This window comes from Gordionus sp. m RMFG-2023, chromosome 2, assembly GCF_954871325.1.
Source record: "Gordionus sp. m RMFG-2023 chromosome 2, tfGorSpeb1-WG-v2, whole genome shotgun sequence".
NCBI lineage: Eukaryota > Metazoa > Nematomorpha > Gordioida > Chordodea > Parachordodidae > Gordionus > Gordionus sp. m RMFG-2023.
In genome coordinates, this window is record NC_088776.1 from 61,851,118 (window position 1) to 61,874,678 (window position 23,561).

Here is a 23,561-nt window from a genome sequence, read left to right on the forward strand (position 1 = left end):
CAATTAAAAATTTTTTGACTCCCAAACCTCAAATATGAATTTCAAAAAATAATTTTTTTTTTGTATCAAATCCTTAAAATATAATATAAATGTAATTAAAAATATTTTTTTTTAAAAAATGAATAACTTAGACAAATCAAGGGAAAGAGATAGGGAAATAATTTATAATTTCATCAAAATTTAATTGATATAAATAAATTTTCTAGAATCTTTTATGATACTTCGAATCTTGTTTTAATTTTACTCATGACCCTTTAGGCAATATATGAGGTAGTAGGAATCAGGGTTGTGTATTTGTCCGGTGAAAAATGAATCTGTCAATGGACCGATATTTGAGGCCTGTCAAATATAATCAAAAGCGATAAAAAATGTTTTTTAATTTAATAAATATTTTTTTTAAATTCATTGGCATTAATAATAACTAATGTTTAGGTATTTAGCGAAGCCAGAATCCTTTAAGAAAATATTCTTGTCTATAAAAATAAAAATTCCTGATATTATAGGCAGAGTTGTTCCTTTTTAAAAGTAGCTAGCTCCCGCTAATACATTTTTAAAAGGAGATAGCCCCCGCTCCAAGTAATGTGGAGCACCACTCCATAACCTCTCCTTTGATTTTCATTTTTTTTAGAAGATATACGAAACAAAATCATATTTTTTTTTTATCAAAAAGCTTTATTTATATTAAATGATCTATCAAAATATTTATAACCTTAGCTTTTAAAGGTTATCAATTTTCTAAATTAGAATCTAACAAATATCCACGCCTCTCCCCTAAGACCTCCTTTGCAATACTAGGCGCTCCACAGGAGTAGGGGTGGGACCAATACCAATATAATATTGGTTTTGAAATATTGTTTAAATACAATTTTAACCAATACCAATATTAATAATTTAAAATAGATAAATACATAAAATTATTTGGTTTTATCGTGGATAATTATATCGTGGTATATTTTTTTACTTTCATTGATAAACATATTACATCTGTTATTTCTTCCAAATATTCCTGTGATATCAATATTGGTGTTATTTATAATTATATTTTTTTATTATTATGGAAGTAAGTTTTCTATATGATATCTATCAATTTTATCTATTTATTCATTTAGGATATTATAATGAATGAAAACCAAATCGAGTTAATAAATATAGATAATGATGTTGATACTAATAATAATAGCGATAATGAACAAGAAGAATCAACGATATCTAATAAAAGAAGAAATACAGCAAAAATCTGGGAATTTTATACTAGTTGTGATAACAAAAAAAAGGCTATTTGTAAAAAATGTAAAAAAATATTATCTATTCCCAATTTTGGAACCTCAGGATTATGGACACATCTTAAATCCATCCACCCAACTTTATATAAGAAATGTGAACAAATAAATAATGTCAGTAAAAAAATTAACGCCATAAAATCATTTTTAATTAATAATGTAAATAGCTAATTTAAATAATTTAATTATGGACTTTTTTATTCAAAATAATTTAGCCTTTTCAATGGTTGAAAATGAGTCATTTAAAAATTTAATAAGCTTTTGCAACCCCTCATTAACATTAATTTCTAGAAAAACACTTAAAAAAGAAATTATGAAACATTATCATAGTTCTTTTATCAATTTAAAATCTGTACTTTCTAAAATTACTTCTAAATTTTCTTTAACAATGGACATTTGATCCTCTCCAAATAAAATACCCTTTATGGGCATAACCATTCATTATATTGATAATGATTTTAAATTAATTAATCATTTATTAGATTTTATTCCTTTTAAATCAGCACATAATACTATTAATATTTATAATATTTTTAATTCTGTATTAAAAGTAAAATTTGAAATTGATTTTTTTTTGTATTACATTAGATAATGCTAGTAATAATTTAGCATTTTTAAAAATTTTAAAACTAAAAGACAATTTTGATAATGTGTGCAAATGTTTTTGCCATATTATCCATTTGTCTATCATGGCTGCATTGGAACCTCTAAATCCAACTTTAAAAAAAATAAGAAATTTTTAAAAAAATTTTAAACTTTCTATATCTAAATTTAATAAATTTGAAAAAATATATCTTGAAAAAAATCAAAATTTAAAATTTCCTCACCCTATTTTGGATATACCAACACGTGGAATTCAACGTACCAAATGCTCGAAAGGGCTATATTTCTCAAACCTTATCTCACAATATATACCAATCATCAACAAAATACTAATGAAGAATATTATATTAGTGCCTTAGCTTGGAATAATATTGAAATATACCGAGAATTTTTAGAACCATTTAATTTTGCTACAGAGATGGCCTCATGTGCTAATACTCCATATAATAATAATCCTAATGCTATTTTAAAGACAGCTTCATTAGCTGCCTTGACAAAACTTAATAAATACTATAATTTTAATAAACACCTATATATTATTTCAACAATGATTGACCCAAGGTTTAAACTATCAAGTCACTTATTAAAGCATAATAGTATAGAAACTCTTATTGGATGTCTAAGCAAATATGTGGATGAAGTCACAATTTGTAATGATACAAATCCATTAGACTGGTGGAAATTAAATAAAAATAGATATCCAATATTATCAAAAATTGCCAGAGATTATCTTGCAATTCCAGCTTCTTCATCTAGCTCTGAAAGGGCTTTTTCAGAAGGAAGGTATCTTATAACAGATCAACGTTGTTCACTAGATGAGCATACTATCCAAGCTTGCCTGTGCTTAAAAAGTTGGATGCGCATGAAGGATTCTTCTTAAATACATAAATTTTTTTCTTTATAATACAATGTTTTGCACTATATTTTATATAAATAGACAATTATGTTACATTTTTAGTGTATTCATTTTGCTATATTCTTTGTGCTAAATAAAAAGTTTCAAAATATACGTTTATTATTTGATTGGTTTGTTGATTTCAAAAATATATTAGTTTAAAAAAAGAATTTGGATTTAGTAAAATTTTGGGAGTTGGTTCTTAGCCCTGTTTTTATGGTAATGCTTCATGATTTTTTTTTCCATGTTTATTTAAAACTAGAAATTAAGAGTTTTATAATCACTATTTCTATTCTTTTAATTAGTAATTTGAATTTAAACCAATACCAATATAAACCAATATATACCAATATAAACCAATACCAATAGCAAAACCAATACAAGAAATAGAAAATATTGTTTAAACCAATACCAATATTTTAGACCCAATACCAATACCAATACAATATTTTGTTTATATTGGGTTTTTAATATTGGTTCCCAGCCCTACACAGGAGCACTAGGGGGAAGTGGGGTATTGTATTTTATAATGATATTTTTTTAATTCAGGGAATCTATCAAAAATAGTAATTTTAATTTTGGTATCAATATTTAAAAAATATTTGTCCAATATATTATCTTCCTGATGATCAATTTCATGGAAAACAAAAAAATCTTCCAAATCATTTTGTATTTTAAAAGAAAGATTTTTTACTTTTATATGCTTTTTTATTGAAGCTGCTCTTTTGAAAATCAAATAGCTTTATTTAAACACAAGGCATTTTGCCCCTAACTTTGTTTGATCATTTGGATCAACATCTTTTAGAAGTTTAAAATATTTTTTGTTTGATGGAATGGAGATTTCTTCATCTATGATCTCTAAATCCATAATATCGATAACAATTTTTTTATTATATATCTATAAAATGAATATGACTTACAAGATTTTCCAAAAAAATTTTCAATATAAAAAGGAAAAACTTGATGTTTAATATTTAAAATGATTAGATGAAAAACCAATATATAACTCGGATAAACATTTAATAATGGATAAATTTAAATAAAACAAAATTTCATTTTTATTGAATTAGTATTAATATTTAACAGATAGTATTAATATTATACATTACATGCTATTTTGCTTCTGAAATTAATTATATCACTTAAAATATTTTGGTGCAGAATGTCATTTTGCCTGGAATTTTTCTCGTTCCACTCCAGCCCTAAATAGAGCTAGTTCCCGCTCCTCAGTTTTAAATAAAGATGGGCGTTCCAGATGTTTTTGATAAAAATGTAGTGGCGCTCCAGGAACGCCTCTTAACAACTCTGAAAAAAAAATTTCGGACACTTTTTGTACATGACATTTCTGTTTGGGATCCCAATCTGTTTCATCTATCCTGTATCAGATATTTCAAATATTTATTTAGTAGATTCGAATCTTTAAAGAGACATCCTCTCTTTTTTTTCAAAAAAGAATGGCCCTATACAAAAATTATAGTGCGTTACTTTAACACTGTTGGGTAGCAAAAATATATTTCTTTTTTTTTTCCACTGTATTAGATCAATGATATATAATAGTACCTAGGACTGACGATGCATTCATTCATAATACATTTGATAAGCGTCGTTGAATGCTAATCAGCTGGACCCGCCATTTTGGTAACCCATATAGTAATTATTCTCATGTTTAAAACTACTATTAAATTGATAACTTACTTCTTTATTATCTCGATGATCAGCGATTTTTAATGTTTGCGTCAGACATAGGAATTTGAATTGGTCTCTCTTTTAAAATGTTTAATAATAATATGGGTAATCAAAATGGCGTCCCCAGCTATTTTCATTGATGTATGCACTTTTAATAAAGCATCGTCTAGATATTATTATATGTCATTGTATTCAAAATTTATGACCGAATTTCGATAAGGTAACTAGTTTTATTTAATTATTAGTATACTTTCGAAAGACTAAATTTAAATAATAAAACTCATTCCTATGTTAGTTATCATTGCTTATAAAGATGGGTTAAAAATACCACCCCCCCCCCCTTCCCCTCGACTATGGTAAAAAAAAAGTATAGTAAAATACATGATATCTAATTGATATCTAGACGAAAAATGGATACATAAAATATCCTTTACTCTTTCTACGAAACAATTTGACTACACATTTTTTTCTTCTTCAATATCTTCCATAATTTACTTCTCTTTTCTATAAAATCTATCATGTTTTCTTTCCATACTTTTTATAAAATAAAAAAGCTACCTCTCGATTTATCAAGACTCATATTCTAAGATTGCACTAATTTAATAGCTTAAAATTAAAACTAAAATGCTTCAAAAAAAATTTTTTTTTTAAACTTCGAGAATAAATACTCAACGTTTAGAAAATACTGAATTTCATGTCTGGAATTATTGATTAGTGCGCAGATATGAAATGGAATTGTCATTATTTTATATGGAACATTTTGAACAAAATATCGGATTGGGTGATTTTTTGACAAGGCGTATTTTAGTTGCCATTAAATATCGTAATAAAAAAACGCGAACCAATAAGTCCAGATTATAATGCGTATAAATATGGAAGTGGTGGGGGGTCAATCAAAGTCAGTTTTAAAATATTATAAATCGTCAAATTATGACAAATCATATTAACGAATATTAAACTAGTAGAATGTTTGGATCTTTAAAAAAATAAATTTTATTAATTAATTCTAGATTATTAAATTATTTAAAAAACAATATTATAACGAATTAATTTTAAAAAATTATTACAAAATTAAAATATGCAAAAAAATTATATAAAACATTTGCAATTGCAGGATAAATTTTTTTTAAAAAAAATAAATCATTAATTAAAATAGATCGTTCAAAATTTGTAGATAAAGCTTGAGTTTATTTTCCATCATTGTACGACTTGATCAGTATAATGTGTCCATGTCTCATTGTTTTCTTAAATTATAGATTGTAATCTTATAAAACGATAATATTGTATAACCTTATTTCATAAAAAATATAAAGCGATTATATGAAAGTCAATTTATTTAGATAGGATTGGTTTAGTTAACTTTCCCCATAAATCCCCAGGCTTATATAATATTATTTTTCAAAACATGATTAAACCATTTTTTCAAAATTCGTATTAGATTTGAAATTCTTGAATAAGAATAACCAATTACTCTAATCACAAATTTTGAAAAAGAGAGAAAGAAATATTAGTATTATAAATAAAAAGATTAAAATTTTATTCATATTATTGTAATTATTTTTGAAATCAATGAGAACTACCCAGTGATGTCATATGAGAAGGGTTATCAAAGTCTAGGACTCCATCAAAATTTTTATTTGCATAGTCGTAATTATAATCCGTATATCCATAATCGTCATTAACATACCGCGCATCAGGTACCGCGTCAGAATATCCACTAGTCTGAAACTATAACAGAAATTTATAATTACAATTACTTTTTTATTGGTTATTAAATAAAGAATGATTTTTAAAAAAAATTCCCTGAAAATGATATTTATTATAGCTTTTCAGAGTTGTTAAAAGATTATATTTTAAATTAATCTAGATATTACATATATAGATTTTCTAAAAATGGATCAAGATACGGATACATTGTCTAAAAAACGTAACTAGATAAAGATGCAGTTTTTATTATACTTATGTAAGATGTGCATGTATAATTTAGGTTTCTAATTTAAAATATAAATTTTCGATAATAGGTAAAAGATTTATTGAGCTGAAGCTGATATCATCACGTCGATACAAATAGATAATTAAAACAATGATGGTCAGTAATAAATTATAAAAAATATATAAGTAATTATAAAACAATTGTTAGATTTTAGTACTCAAAATCAATTTATTTAGCATTAAGGGAGTATAATATAATCATAAAATATATTATAAAAATATTATTTAAAATTGAGGAGTGTCTTATAAACTTATATCAATATTTATATCACCAAATTGTACCCAAAAAATCTAAATATTAAATTACTTGATTTTTTTTCAGAGATATGCTTAAATTTTTATATAGTTCTATGTGTTTACCTCATTTGCAGGGGCATCATAAGAATAGGCTTCATTCACATTGCCAGAATATTCGTTTTTCTGAACGTAAATGTGTCATAAAACATTTATAATAATAGATCAAAAAGATTTCAAACTATGTATTATAGCTTAAAATATAAATTATGCAATAATAGGTGATTTAACGTGACATAAAAAAAGTGGGAATTATATATTAATATATCATATAGACTCGGAACCGTGAAATTGTAATGAGGTACTTCAAATTAGCATAAATTAAAAGATTCTGTTAATACATTTCTTTTATAGAGCTGGTGTTTATTTAAAAATAGATATTATTATATGTCTATTTACTACTATTATGATTTATTCAACTGCTCGCAAGTAAAAATCTATGTATAACTCATTTTGTATAATATGTGATTACTTTAACTGCGCCGGAATCGTAATATGCACCGGAGATGGGGTCAGTATACGCATTTGACCTAACCTAAATATCATAAACCATTTATAATACATCTATTATAGCTTTTAATATAATATACAAAAATATGTAATAAGCGACTTAAATACCCCCCCCCCCCCATTATACAGACTTAGAATCCTTCAAATTGCTATAAAAATAAAGGCGCAGTAAGAATGGATTATAGTGACGGATTTAATTTTTAAAATCTAAAATGTTTATATATTACATTATAATTAAATTATTTCAACTTCACAAATCTAGGTACCATCAATGTTATGTTATATTATAATAAGCAATTACTTCAACTACACTGATATCATAACACACCTCAGTTCCTTCTCCAGAATATGCGTTTGTCTGAACCTAAATATCATAACATATATAGTATATCATAGATTTTAACATAATATTTAATAATATATAATTAGCGATTGTAGAGTAATTAGACTCATACATTGTTCCATCACAGATTCAGAATGGGATAGGATTTCTCAAATAGACAAAAATTTAAAGGCTCAATTAAGAAATTTATTTTATAATATTGTGCAAATTTAAATAATCCAAATATTATATTTTTAATATTTACGATAATTTTAACTGCGGGCACTGATTTAAGTATGATAAATATTTATGTAATACTATTATTACCTCAATTGCACCTGTATCGTAATATGAGGCATCATATACATCGCCAGAATATGCGTTTTTCTAAAGTAAATGTCATAAAACATCAAAAAAAAATTGAAAAATATATAAAGTGTAAAAGGTATTCTGACCGTGACCAGTGTTGAAAACAAATAAAAATTAGTATTAGCCATATACGTTATTAACTTCTTATAAGTCAATAAATAAATATTATTGATTATTTTATCAAAAGCTATAATAGATATATTATAAATTATTTATATTTTCAAATTCCTATTGACCCTGTCCTTGATGAATTCTATGATTCTGGTGAAGCCAAAGTAGTCATATATTATACAAACTAGGTTATAGACAGATATTTTGCTTGCAAGCAGTTGAATAAATTATAATGGGAGTAAATAGAAATATAACATCACTTATTGTTATAAAATCATGATGGCTAGCTAGGATTAAGAAAATTATTTTATTAATAAAATGTAGAATTACATTGTCATACTATATATCTTAAATTTCTACTTAGAATTTTTAATTTGAATATAAAATAAAATTAAATATGTTAGTAAAAATCGCCATATATTTATAAAAGGTTATTCGAATATTATAATTATTATAAATTATTTTAATTAATATTATATTATTTATTTTAATAAATATTATATAATTTATTTAAATTAATTTTATATTATATTTTTATAATTATAATAATTTAATTTTAATTAATATTAAAATGTTATTTTAAACATCTATAACACCTATATTTTTAAATTTACACCAGCTCTATAAAAGAAATATCTTAGCAGCCTTAAATTTACGTCCATTTGAAGCACCTTATCACTTCACAAATCTGAGTATTTCGATATGTCAATGTATGAATTTTAACTTCTATTAAAAGTCACAGTTAATTAACTATTATTGCATATTTATATTCAAGGCCTAATACAGCGAAGGGGGGGGGGGGTAATTTTAAAGATTTTAAGTTTACATTTAATTTTTTTTTTAAATAAAAACGATATTTATAATTATGATATATAAAAATTTGGTCATTATCTTTGGCTTACTTAAAGATATTTAATGTAGATTAATTTTAAAAAAATATCGTTTAAATTTCTCCTGTGAAAAAGAAGATGGCACATTATATACATCAAGGAAGCTCCAAATTTGGTGATCGGAATTAGACTAGGAGATCAGCACCTTACTCTTAATCTAGAACAAGAAATGAAACCTAGAGGTTCAAGAATATATTCCTATCGGATGGATAATGGTCATTATACTCTTCATGTACCATAGTTGACTATAAACTAACAAAAAATAAATAAATTGTTAATTTGATAATTTAATCATTTCAGATTGTTTAAACAATAATTTGTAATATTTATAGCTTTTACATTAATCTTATTGGGGTATTTTTTTGTAATTCAATTATCTATCATATATAATTTTATTTAATTATACCTTAGTCAAAATCTTTTATTTTTAAAAACTATAGCTTCTTTTTAAAATTTGATTTTTTTTCTTCTCTCTATTTTTATATTTTTCATATTTGAACCTTTGAAAATAAAGTTTCATTTGTTTTCAAAAATCTGACAAGAAAAATATCCCCCCCCCACATTCACTGTATTATAACTTGAAATATAAATATGCAATAATAGGTGTGATAAATGCGATATAAGATATTATTATAGTTCATAGATTATATTATGATGAGACATTGTTGATAGTTTTTAAAAAACGATATAATAAAGTCATATGTAGTCTAAATTAGTAAAATAGGTAATTAAATGTGACTTAAAAGAAGTTGGAGACTCATTCATTAATATATGGTAGATTCTCAGATTTGTGAAGTGCATAAATTTTAAGGATGTTAAGATATTTCTATTATAGAGCATGTGTAAATTTAAAAATATAAGATATATTATATTTCTATTTATTCTTATTATAATATTCAACTACTTGCAAGCAAAAAATCTATGTATAACCCGTTTTTTTATAATATGTTATTACTTTGGCTTCACCGGAATCATAATACGCACCAAGGACGAGATCAGTATAGGCATTTGACTTATCCTAAATATCATAAATCATTTATAATAAATCTATTATAGTTTTCAATTTGATAGTTAACAATATGAAGCTAGAATCAAATATTGCCAATACTAATTCCCCCCTCCCTTCCCCTCACATTCCTAGGACCCCTCAAATGCTTGTAAAGATAGAGTTACGCATTTTATAGTCATATTTAATTGTTAAAATCAAGTTATAATATATATATTTATAATATTACGCTTGGAATTAAGCGATTAATTTAACTGTACAAATTTAGTTACGTGTGTTATGTATTCAGTAGAGTAACCAGTATTTATCAATGGGAGGGCGGGGGATGGGGGGTGGAAAATATTTTGAGGGCATCGCTCTTCGGCCGGGTCCCTCCTATAAAAATTTGTATATTATTAATTTTCTCGGCTGAACAATTGGGAATATTAATTCTAAAATGTGCCAATGTTTTGTGCTTTATTAGTGGCTGACTTTAGTCAATAGAGTATTCAGCATAAATAAAATAAATTAAAACAAAAAACTTTGCACCTTACGATTAAAAAGCGACAGAAAGCATTATTCTGAAATTTGTATCAATGTTTAGTGTTCACTGTTCACTTGTAAAAATTATTTATTCCGTTTACTTCTCTCCCCCCCTCCCCCCCTCCCCCCCCCCCCCCCCCCCTATTTATTCCACTGTATTTTATATATTTTGCAATTACTTCAACTGCGCTGTCATTATAACACGCATGAGTGACAGCTCCAGAATATACGTTTGTCTGTACCTAAATATCATAAATCGTTTAGAACATAGTATCATAAATCCGTCAAATATATCTATTATAGCTTATATAATATTTAATAACCACTCAAAGAAATTAGACTAATATATTATTTGCTCGTAGACTCAGAATAGTATGTTCTCAAATCCGGCTCAATTAAGAAATTTATATAGCGCTTGTGTAAATTTTAAAAAATCTAAATATTTTGTTTTTATTTATTACTTGCGATTATTTTAATTCAATTGCATTAACAAATATAGGTATGATATAATACTAATATAGTACTAATATGGTATTACCTCAAATGCACCAGCATCATGATAATAGGCACCATTTACATCACCAGAATACGCGTTTTTCTTAATGTAAATTCCGTAAAACATAATAATTGATCAAAAAGATTCAAAGAAAGGTAATATAAAATATAAAATAAATTATGCAATAATAGGTAATTAAATATGACTCAAAAGAATTTGGACATATATTAATGAATCCCGGAAAAAAACCAAAACAATCTCCGGAAAAAAAACCCCGAAATTTTTTTTCGAATTTACTTAAGATCTAATAATATCGGTATATTTTTATTTGGATTTATATAAGGTATAGACAAATTAGTATTTTAGAAAAAAATATTATAAAAATATAATTTAATAATAAATTATATACATAATAATGATTTATCATAAAATAAACAGATCTTATTGCAAATTTTGTTAAATTTAGTCTACTTAATATAATTATTAAGGATGGATATTGTATTTATTACTATAGCTTAAGTAATACATGGGTTATTTTACTGGAGTATTTGTTTTCCCAGTACCAATTTGAATATCAGCATTTTTTATTGTTTAGCACTGCGATTTTGTTTTCAGTGTGCAACTACCTACACGCCATCGTTCAAGTTTAATTTCAACGGCAGCCACCTCGCATTTTATTTTTTTAAATCAATACCCAGATTGATGGGAGTTTATTCCCAACCAGATTAGAAAAACGATGTCGAACCTTCGCATTGATTATTTATGATTAGTTGAATAGAGTGCTCTGATTTAAATTTCTGGAGGAAATAGAGGGCCAATTCGACCTGTCTGGGATTGAGAATTGCTTCTTGTGACCTCCCTTGATACTCCATTGATGTAATTTTTATCGAAATATTAAAGAATATCCTTACCATTGCTCGGAGTAACCGATCTAAGGAATTCCATTGCATTGCCCATATCACATAAAGGAACAAATGCTAAGCTGTCCATCATGCCACAAAAGAAGCTTAGGGCTTCATGGATTCTGTATTGGCTTTCCAGAACTAGCTTTTAAATTTTTCTATGGGTACTTTGACACAAATGGTAAAAGCATCCTCTGATTATGATATGTCTCCTAAATGAAAAAATTAATATAAATAATTTAACATATTAATGATCATACCAATTATAGTTTTAACCGCGCTCATATCAGACTTTTAGAAATCCATGTATATATATAATGGATCAGGAAATAAATACCTTTCTTGACATTTAGACATTATTACTTCGATTATTTTTTGTAAATATTTTGTGTTTTTTTGGAGTCTAATAGCGAATGTGTCATTCGATAAAATTATTTATCAATATAAATTATTGCTAGGTTATACTCAAAAAATTAAGTGATAATTGAGAAGAAGAAAATTGAGAAAAGGTTAGAAAAATAAAGATTAACAATGACTTAAACCAAAAATTGAAAGAAAATAATAAATTGAGAAAAAAATTTAAGATAAATAGACACGAATTTTATTTTTTATTAAATTTTTTTTCCTCGGTTTTTTTTCCGGAGATTTTTCCTGGGAGTTTTTTTTCCAGGGATTTTTTTTCCTGGGGGTTTTTTTTCTTATTACCTATATTAATTACTCATAATCGTGAAGTGATAGGGGACATAAATTTAAAGGCTCTGTTAAGATATTTCTTTTATAAGCGTTGATGTAAATTTTAAAACATAGGTATTATTATATGTCTATTTATTATAATTAAAATTAATTTAATTGCTTGAAAAAAATAATGTATAACATTTATTTGTATAATATTTGATTACCTTAACTTCACCGGAATCATAATACGCACTCGTGAGAGGGTCATAATATGCTTTTGTCTGAATAAATGTTATAAACATTTAATACCTTTAAATATAAAATCCAATAATACATAATTAATGACTTTAAAGAAGTTAGACTTTTTATTAATAACAAAAATTCCCCTTCCACCTTCTTCAAACTCAGAATCCATTAATGAGTGTAAAAACAAAAGGACTATTTAGAAATATATTTTATAGCCATATTAGATTTTTAAAGTCTAGCTATAATTTTTATTATAACTAGCACATTTTTAATTAGGCGATTAATTTAACTGCATAAATCTAGGTATATTATATGTCAGTGACGAAGCGTTCATAGAAACAAGATAAGCATTGCTTCCCTTAGAATATTTCCTAAATTATCTTATCTTAAATTAAATATGTTATGTGGAGTCATTCCTTTTTAGGTAAAATTGTGGAATCATTCTTTTTTATGTTAAAATTGAGAAGTTATTCTTTTTGTGATGAATATTATTTTTTGATATTAAAAAAGTGATATTTTTAGATCAATTATATTATTAATCAATTTATATTTATTTTATAGTACATATATATAATATATAGATAAAAAAAATGAAATAAAATAGACAGTTGCTTTTTCTCAGATTTTTTGATTATTTTTCTCGGCAAGATGTTTTGGGCAAAATAAGAAATCGAAAGAAAAGTAGAAAGGGAATGATTTTTTGTAAACCCTTCATTTAGGTTAAAAAAAACAATATTATAAATTTAACAATTAAATATAACTATATATAATTAAAAATTATTTTTGGGAAATTAAAATTAAAATTTAAAAATAAAACTATCCTTGTTTAATCTTTATGCTATGTTAAAAAAATTATACAATTTTTTTTACTATGCTAAAAAAAAATTTGCTACAATCATAAAGATATGAATATATATATATTTATTTTTACTACTATTATTTTTTACGTTTAAAAATAAAATATGTGAGAAGAAAATTCAAAATTGTTTATTATTTTATATAATAAATTTTCAAAAAAAAATCATACTCTTAAGATATATTTATGGTATAAATAATTTTATTAAGTTTAAAAAAAATAACATTAGAGAATCAAATGTAACAAAATTGCTTAAAATAAAGAAATAGAAAATCAAGCCAATGAATTGTGTAATTTTACGTTTAAAAAGTAAATCGTTGGGGGAAGCAAATTAAAAAATAGTTTCAGAGTTGAGATTTTAATTTTTTAAAATTAGCTATAATTTTATATTTCACTAATAATTAGGCGATTATAAACTGCAAACGTCTTCGCATATTAAATGTTATGTATTTATATTATGCAATCGATTCAACTGCACTGGCATCATAACACTCACTCATCAGTTACAGGGAAATGACACAAATCATTTATAATGTAATATTAGAAATCCGTCAAATATATCTATTATAGGCTTAATTATAATATATTCAATATATAATTAAAGACTCGGGGGAAGTTAGATTCATACAATAGGTGACTCAGAATGGATAGGGTTTCTTGGATACACATATTTAAAGGCTCAATCTAAAATATCTATATAACTCTTGAGCAAATTTTAAAAAAATCTAGAAATTATTATGTCTATCATTTTACGATTAATTCAATTGTGCGCACAAATTGAAGGATTATAACTATTTATATAGTACTATTTTGGATTACCTCAATAGCACCTGCATCGTAATAATAAGCCTCATGCACATCGCCAGAATACGCGTTTTTCTGAACCTAAATATCATAAAAACAGTTATAGATCAAAAAGATTGATATGTATTATAGTTTAAAAAAATAATTATGAATAATAGTTAAATGTGATTTTAAAATAAGTTGGACACATATTAATATTTCGTGCCGACTAAGAATCAACGAACCTTAAATTCATCTAAGTTACTTTACAGAAGTATCTTTAGCTAATCCGACACTTTCTTAATTGCATAAATTTTATTAAATCAATAAAATATCATTTCCATAAAATTTAACGTATTTCATATTAATATTACTATACGCCGGACCGTCGCCGAATTAAAAGTCAGTGGCCCTATGCCTATCTCTAAAATTTTTAATCGGCAGCGTAGTATGACAAAAATAACCCCGCGGCGGCAATGTTGCCGAGCGGCGCACAGGCTTAGGAATAAGTATTAAATAAAAATATAATAAGACAGCTTTTTAAATTTACATCGACACTAAAAAAGAGAAGTTTCTTAATGGAGACTTTAAATTTATGTCTATTTAAAGAACCCTGGCACGTGAGGATTCTGAATCTGAGTGGTACATTGAATGAAGTCCCAGTTAATTACCTATTACTGCATAACTTCTATTACAAGCTGTACTAGGTTCTATTTATAGGATGTTTGTAAACATTTTATGATATTCAGGTTCAGACAAGCGATAGTTCTGAGGCTGTATCTGATGCATAAATAACGGCATATTAAAACTATCATTCTCATAAAATCTTTAAATAATTATTTTATATTTTTTATGGATCTTTTAAAAAAAATCAAAACAATTTCTTTCTGAAATAGATAAAGTTGAAGACATGTTTAATTTAAGGTCTAAGAAAATTTCATGGACACAGGCTCTAATGCCAAGAGAAGTGCCCGGTTTGGTGAATATGAACACACATATGTTGACACGGAATGCATAATTTGTAACAGTGAATGGAAAACAGAAAGTAAGTAGAATTGAAAATCTAGGTTAAAAAATAAGAGAAATTATAGTAAGATTCAAGATCTCATATCTCGATAGTTATATCGGAGAACAGAGAATGTTTAGAGGCAAAAGATCTAACATCATATATATTAGATCTGGACAATGAAGATCCGTTCATATTACTAATATATGATTACCTTAACTGCGCCTCATTAAAACTTATTAGGTTACAAGGCCAGTACAAGCGTTTGTCTATGATAATTCATAACATAAAGTACTCAACGTTATGAATAGAAACGCATGTAAAAAAAATAGCATTTTTTTTATTAATTTAAAAAATATTGTATATTATTTTTTAATCTAATTACAATTCATATATAATATTAATTTATAAAATAGATATTATTTTTAATAATAATTAAATATGTATTATGCCGCCACACCGCCAACACATTTTGACGGCGGCGTCAGTGCAGTCAAAAATTACTGGCGGCACACAGGTCTATATATATATATAATAAAGATCGCGGAAATAAATATTTATTGTAACTTTAATATAAATTATGCAATGATAGGTCAATAACGGCGACTTAAAAGAAATTAGACTCATGCATTGTTCTTGTACTCAGATTCCTGACCTTTAAAAGTTCTTCCATTAAGAGATTTATTTTATCGAACTATTATAAATTTAAAAATCTATATATATATGTATATAATGTGTGATTACTTTAGCCGCACCGTCATAATAGCCTTGTTGATAGGCGTCTCCCCACATCTTAAAATTATGATTCTCTGCGTAATATTCTTTATTTTGGTATTCATATCCTACCCCATCATTTTGATCGGTAGCCGGATAATAATAATGTTCCTTAGAAGCATATTTAAGCAAGTCTCCTTCGGTCTTTAAATTCGAATCATCGTACTCCGAATTTTGAACGTACGGATATGATTTGTTCCAGACATTGTCATTCGGGGTAGCGGTTTTTTCGTGATAATAATACTGATTTGAATCTTGAAAAATTAATAACGAACGGTATATACTATAAGAAAGAAAGAAAGAAAGAAAGAAAGAAAGAAAGAAAGAAAGAAAGAAAGAAAGAAAGAAAGAAAGAAAGAAAGAAAGAAAGAAAGAAAGAAAGAAAGAAAGAAAGAAAGAAAGAAAGAAAGAAAGAAAGAAAGAAAGAAAGAAAGAAAGAAAGAAGATATTTTATGTTTCTCTAGGATAAGTTTTCGGAAACTATTACTAAAGATAAAAATCTAATCCTTCGACTACTTTCTTCTACTCAAGAGTTCAGAAAGAATATCACTTTTTTTTGCCAATATCTGGACCAAGTATAGGCTAGATACCAACTGATACATATAGACTGTATCTTCAGTTTGATATTAATCTACTCGGCTCAAAATCATAATTATAATTGGCGTTGATATTAAATTAGTTCTCCACAATAATCGATTTTTCTAGTTCATATTTATATTTAAAAATCGTACGAGAGGTGTAGGGATGGGAGTATATTTAAAAAACTTTTCTCTCCGCGGCTTTACCACATATTTATCGTAAAAAACATTATGAGCATCGTTTTAGTATTTAATTTTACCGGATAAAGCAGGTACCAGAATATCTCCAACACCGCCTGCGTTATTATAATGAATCCCAACTCCTGAATTTTAAAACATGATTGTATAATATTTATATAATCGTAGCCATATGGGTAAGAGAAGGGGGGGGGGGAGGAAATGTTTTCCAACAAGAAATTTTTCTGTTTTAGCTAATACAAAAATTCTCTTACACCCCTCTCCTGCCCCCAGCTCTTACTCTACCCTCTCTCCAAAAAAGTATACAATATTTTACTTACAATCAATCATTTTTCCAAAAGGAAAATAAGTAAAAGGTTAATATTTTTTCTAAAATAAATCACTATAAATTCAAAATATTTCAGAATAAACTTCAGAGATTTGAGGGTAAATAAAACTAAGGTCCTCCCAATAATAAAAAAAGCCTATTTTTTTAGGAACACCTAAAACCCCGCATTCGCAGTTGGCGCGAAATTATACAAAATAGTTTTAATATATTTTGCCGCTAATTCGCCGTTACCCGTGAGTGCAGGGTATAATATTACTCACGTTCTCTCTTTTGGCAAAATCCTGGCTATGCATATAATAAATGAACATATAGATTTTGTTTTTTGGTATTTTTTATTAATCAAATTTTACCAGAATGTAATGAGGAAGTATTGATGGCTCCAGCGCAATCTCTGTTACTATGATCGATTCTACCAGCTTCTGAATTTATGAAACATAATTACACTCTATTATAAATTTAGTTTATTTTAATTATAATATTTTAATTATTGGAGGTTCTTAAGGGCGGGGGGGGGTGAATTCTACGTTTTCACATCTCGCGTTATTATCAATGATGATTTCGGAATTGGGAAAAAATTTTCCCATTTCATTGAAAATCCCTAATTCCCTTCAATCATTTCTTAAAAAAATTAGGAGGGAATCAACGACATATTATAATAATAATTAATAGACTGACGATGTAAAAGTGTTGCATCAATGAAAACAGCTGGGGACGCCATTGTGATTAATTACCCATATCATTATCAAAAATTTTAAAGAGAGACCAATTTATTGTCCTGTCGCAAACTTTATTAAAGTGCCCGATCAACGAGATAATTAAGGAAGCGAGTCATCAATTTGATAGCAGTTTTTTTAACATGAGAATAATTACTATATGGGTTACCAAAATGGCGGGTCCAGTTGGTTTGCTTTCAACTACCCTTTCAAAATGCATTATTAATGAATGCTTCGTCAGTCTCGCTATTATTATATGTCATTGTGGAGAATGCGCATTTAATATAGAGATTTTGAATTATTAATTTAGCTTATGGGACTCGATGTTAAAATCAAGATAATAATATTTTATTTAAAAAAAGACAAAAAAATTGTTTAAAAAAAACAAACAATTTTTAAATAAAAACAAAACAATTTTTTAAAAAAACAAAAACAATTTTTTTTAAAAAACACAATTTTCAAAAAAAACACAAATTTTTTTTAAAATTACAAAACAATTTTCTAAAAAAACAAAACAATTTTTTAAAAAAACAAAAACAATTTTTTTAAAAAAAACACAATTTTCAAAAAAAAACACAAATTTTTTTTAAAATTACAAAACAATTTTCTAAAAAAACAAAACAATTTTTAAAAAAAAACAAAACAATTTTTTAAAAAAAACAAAACAATTTTTTAAAAAAAACAAAACAATTTTTTAAAAAAACAAAATAATTTTACAAAAAAAAACAAAAAATAAAACTAGGATAATCATTGTGAAGGATTAGTGCTTTTATTAATTGAAAATACACAGGGGAGGTTCAGGAACAATAGTAGTTGTTTTTAAAAAAAAATATACTCCGTTATTATAATTTAAAGCGGTGCTATTTATTTGCGTATTTTTAACGCTGAAACTCTGAGCGAAAACGCTACAAGTAAAGAATATAATTTTATTTTTTTCACTCCAATAAACTTTACGAGCGTTTCCTTGGTTAAGGCCGAGCCGAATATCGAATGTGAATAAGTAATTCTTAAAATAAAAAAACCAAATAATAACTAAAAATAACATTCGAACCTGATATCTCCATATCCATGGCATGAGCTTCACTCTTGGATTTTCTAGAAGGATTAGTTATTTCTTCCTGTAGCTCTAAATCCGGTTTTAAAAAACAAAAAATATGATAACAAAATGTTGAGAAAAATTCAAATAATTTCTTATGTGCAATATGTTTAACACCCAGTGTCTATCATTTACGTGTGTATTCATTGAAAACGCCTCACAACTTTTAATTTTTTGAGTTGGGGTTAGGGTTAGAATTTTTAGAACCAGATTAAAATTTTTTTTAATAATTATTCATCTATCAACAACCACAAGGTTCAATAGCTATTATATTAAAAAACAAATGAAAGTGCAAACCAAACCAAAATACAGAGAAACATTATACCTATTGACAACGGGCAAAAAATTTAAAAGAAATAATGTTTTAAAATTGCAGGTAATTTACAAAACTTTTGTTAATCTGCTCGTATAGAGAGAGAGATGGTAAAAGAATTGACTATGATTATTGCTTTAAAAATGATCTTTTTAGATGAAATCTAAAAAAATTTTAAGCTTAAACATTAAGATGAAGAATATGAAAAGATAATTTTTTAAAAAATACATGATTATTCAAGGATTGTTCAGATATAAAGATGTGAAAGTTCGAATAAATACCTCTTAAATCAAATGGCAAAAATTTTGGAAGAAATACATGATTTCTTTGTACACTGAATTATGACAAAAAAATTTCTGAAAATAATACAAACTAATCAGTGTATTTCGATAAAAATGACTATCGCTGAACCTGAGGGCTTAATAATAAGAAGCGGTAAAATTAATTTGATTAGTTAATTATTAATGGGAAAAATCCGCGTGACTAAAACTCCTATTATACAGCAAATATTAATTATTTAATTGAATTAATAGGAAATTATTAATCTTTCAAGGAATCAATTAAAGATGCTTTGGGATTTACTGTTGAAATCTGGGGTTCAGACCAAGCCTCCAGAACCCGGTGTTCTTTTGAGTCAAAATTTCCTAATGTTTTAACTATTCGTAAAAATAAATTTAAAAAAAGTATTTGAACTACGAAAGTTATAATGAGCCCTGTTATAACTTCCAAAGTAAATTTAGAGTATATAAAACATATTTGTTAGGGTTAAAGTTAGGATTAGGATTAAGTTTAGTGTTAGGGTTAGAGTTAGGGCATATGAAAATGCAAAATAAATTCAATCGAAAATAGATTTTAATTTTTAAAATTCATATTTAAAAAAAATTTTTTTCTCTTAATTGTAAGTTATTTTATAGAATAAAAGTATTGCCGCACATTGAAGCAAATGATCCTGCTTGAATGAGTTAATATAGCGCATTTATGGATTCAAACATGTTATCTAGTAAAAAAATAAATAAATAAAATATAATGGGATTATGAATTGGAGCTAATACTTCTGTTTATCAGGCCACAAACAAAAAAAAACATGAAAAAATTATCGAGAAGTTTTGTGATCCAGGAGGTGATTACTAGTCAGCTATTGATATTGATATTGAATGTGTAATGCATTTATGATCAAATTTTATATATTATCAAAATTATCACACTTGCTATTTTTATATTACATAAGAGGTGAGAGGTTTCTTTACACAGCCAAGGAGCCAGTTTTAATAGAGTTTGAAAGAAAAAAATAAATATTCAAACATATTTTTGAGCAATTTTTTTTTTAAAATGACATTGCGTTGCGATATCTATTTAACCAAAAATATTTTTTTTTTAAAATGTGCATTTTAAAATTACAAAATTGAAGTTTAATTTTGTTTAAAAAAAACGGTTACAAATTTTAAAAAAAAATAAAATAAAGATACAATATATATAAAAGATAACAAAATAGAGGTGGGGGGAGGGGGAATGCCACCCTGGGGGGGGGGGGAGGTTGCCTAAGTATTTTTTCTCCAAAAAAAATATTTTGAAATTTTTAGGAAAAAAAATTTGTAATCTGGTTCTAAAAATTCTAACCCTAACCCCAACCTAGTTAATAGAAGGAACAAAGGTCTAGAGACATGTATTATTAAAATCTTAAAGGCTTAGGGCAATATTTTTTCTGGCTAAAATATTGAGTTAGCCATTTTGAAAAAAAATCGGCTCAAAACGAGCCGTTTAACAACATTACTGTGTAGTGATATATATGTTAGCGTCAACGTATTTTTTTTTCCGGTAATGTATTATTTTTCTTTACAACTTTAAATCATACTTTCGAGCGCGTTTTTCTATTTAAATTTAAAATAATCTGATTTTACCGGAAATACATTCCAATCATGTTTGGAATTACCTATCTTATGAATTTGTAGAGACAATTTTGCTGTTAAATCTTTGAGTCTATATATAAAAAATTTATCCACGGAAATATTATCTGAAATCCATAGGGTAGGGTAGGTATTCCAAACATGATGGAATATATATCCGGTAAAATCAAAAATTAACAGAGTTGTTAAAGTATCTAGATACAAGTATCTAGATACTGTATCTAGATATAAAAATGTAGTATCTGTATCTAGATAGATTTTTTAGAAAGGTATCTGTATCTGTATCTAGATATTTTTTAGAGGTATCTGTATCTGTTTTTAGATACTTTTTAAGATACATGTTATATACCCCTTTTTTTATTATAAAAAAAAATATTTGACTGTAAAATTTATTTTATTTCATATGAGCTTATGAAATAAATAAATATATATATATTATATATTAATATTTATTAATACTATAATAAAGAATTATATATACATAAAATATTAAAACTTATATATAAAAAATATATATAAATATTCATTAATTTAAATATTATGTCCGGAGTTTATCAATAAACCATACAAATTTTAATATTACAATATGGAAATGGTAAATTTTATTTTATAACTAAATTTTTAAGTTTATATATTAATTTAGATCTATATCGATGAAAAAGAGGAAGCAACAACAAGTTCTATTGCTTTACCATGACCTTTTCACAATATAATATTAATTTAGGTTTATGCAAACCTATAAGAGCATAATAAAAAATGTATCTGTATACAGATACATTTAAAAATTGTATCTGTATCTTGATAACTTTTTAGACGCTGTATCTGTATCTAGATAACTTTTGAGACTATGTATCTGTATCTGTATCTAGATCCATTTAAAAAGTATCTTTTAACAACTCTGAAAATTAAGTTGAAAAAATAACAAATTGCTGGGAAAAAAACACATTGACCCTAACATATACTTAGACTTTAAACTTAGACCTTTAACTTACTCATGGTTAATTAACAATTTTATTTTATAAGTATAAAATATCTAATATACCTTTAGTTTGATTCTTAGGATTTTTTCGGAATAATGAAATGAATGGATATTTCCTATTCGATTCACGAACGTCCCTTTTACCCTTCATGGCTCTTAATAAAAACATTTTGTGTCGTATTTTATATGGGTTATGATATAAGAAATGGGTTTACAAAAAAAAAATTGAAACTAAAGAAAATGTGTGTTTGTGATTATATGTTGCATCGATAGTGGAAGCATTTTTTTTTAAAAGATTTGACACGAAGAAGAATGGCGTATTTATTATCATTATAATTTAGAAATTGAAAAATCAAAACATATAGATATATTAATTTTATGATTCTAGAAAAGGCTGTTAAACCGTTTAAATATGAAATCAGCTGTTTAATTTTTTTTTTTTTAAATAAATAGTTTGTAAAATATGTACAAAAAGAGTTATGTTTGTGTCTTTTAGGCCGTCTCTTTAATTCTTCCTTTTTGAGTATTCAAAATATCTGTTCTGAAAAGACATTTGATAAGATTTAAAAAAAAAAAGAAAAGGGATTTAAATCACCTGATATCAAAACATATTATTTAAAATAACCAAAATGGTGTCCAATCATCTTATCACAAAAAAAATAGTTAAAAGTTTTTTTTAAAAACAGAGGTTCGGATAACGGGTTCCCTAAAAATTTTAACAATCAATTTCCGGTTTCTTATATTTGATCCGGGATAAATCTGTTTCGGTTACGGATAGTAAGCTAAGAAAATTTGTTCGAATATACTACTCGGAAAAGTTAAAACTTAGAAATTATTTTTTGGTTTTTCCTTTAAATTATAGATTTTGGCATATTGTAACAACGTCTATAAAAATGTATTTACAAGTATATTAACTCCTATTTTTTCTACTCTAAAAATCACGGGGAATCTCTTTCAGGGGATTATTTTAGGTAGATTTATCTTCCAGGGAATTTTTTATCCGGGGAATCAAATTTTGCATATAATTTGCAAAAATAATTTAAATTTATTATACTTCAAACTGATATTTCTTATTTAATTCGAATTTACGAATCCAATAATTAGTTATTCGTAAATTTTTCGGTTCGAACCTCTAAAAACCGGTTTGAACACTTTGGTATGCAAACCTACATTCGAATTAAATATTTTATTTGTTGTCATATTTTGATTTAATAGAGCAAAAGTTGGTATCTTT

The 23,561-nt window shown here is 25.9% G+C and overlaps 1 protein-coding gene across 3 annotated transcripts; it reads right to left on the reverse strand.

Annotated features, from left to right (window-relative positions):
- Positions 1-5,619: 5,619 nt before the first annotated feature.
- Positions 5,620-22,521, reverse strand: LOC135924793 (uncharacterized). 3 transcript variants are annotated; one of them, XM_065459900.1, is made up of 15 exons: positions 22,391-22,521; positions 19,087-19,161; positions 17,673-17,741; positions 17,057-17,119; positions 16,189-16,472; positions 14,475-14,540; positions 12,778-12,834; positions 11,019-11,078; positions 10,660-10,722; positions 7,910-7,969; positions 7,589-7,624; positions 7,223-7,285; positions 6,817-6,876; positions 6,045-6,192; positions 5,620-5,708 (listed from the first exon to the last, which is right to left on the reverse strand). In XM_065459900.1, exons 1-15 carry the CDS (start codon positions 22,494-22,496, stop codon positions 5,662-5,664), a joined length of 1,257 nt encoding a protein of 418 aa, XP_065315972.1. In that variant the 5' UTR covers positions 22,497-22,521; the 3' UTR covers positions 5,620-5,661. The 3 variants fall into 3 exon arrangements, with proteins under 3 accessions (XP_065315972.1, XP_065315971.1, XP_065315973.1); XM_065459899.1 differs by having other exon boundaries at positions 7,562-7,624; XM_065459901.1 differs by lacking the exon at positions 14,475-14,540 and having other exon boundaries at positions 7,562-7,624.
- Positions 22,522-23,561: the final 1,040 nt, after the last annotated feature.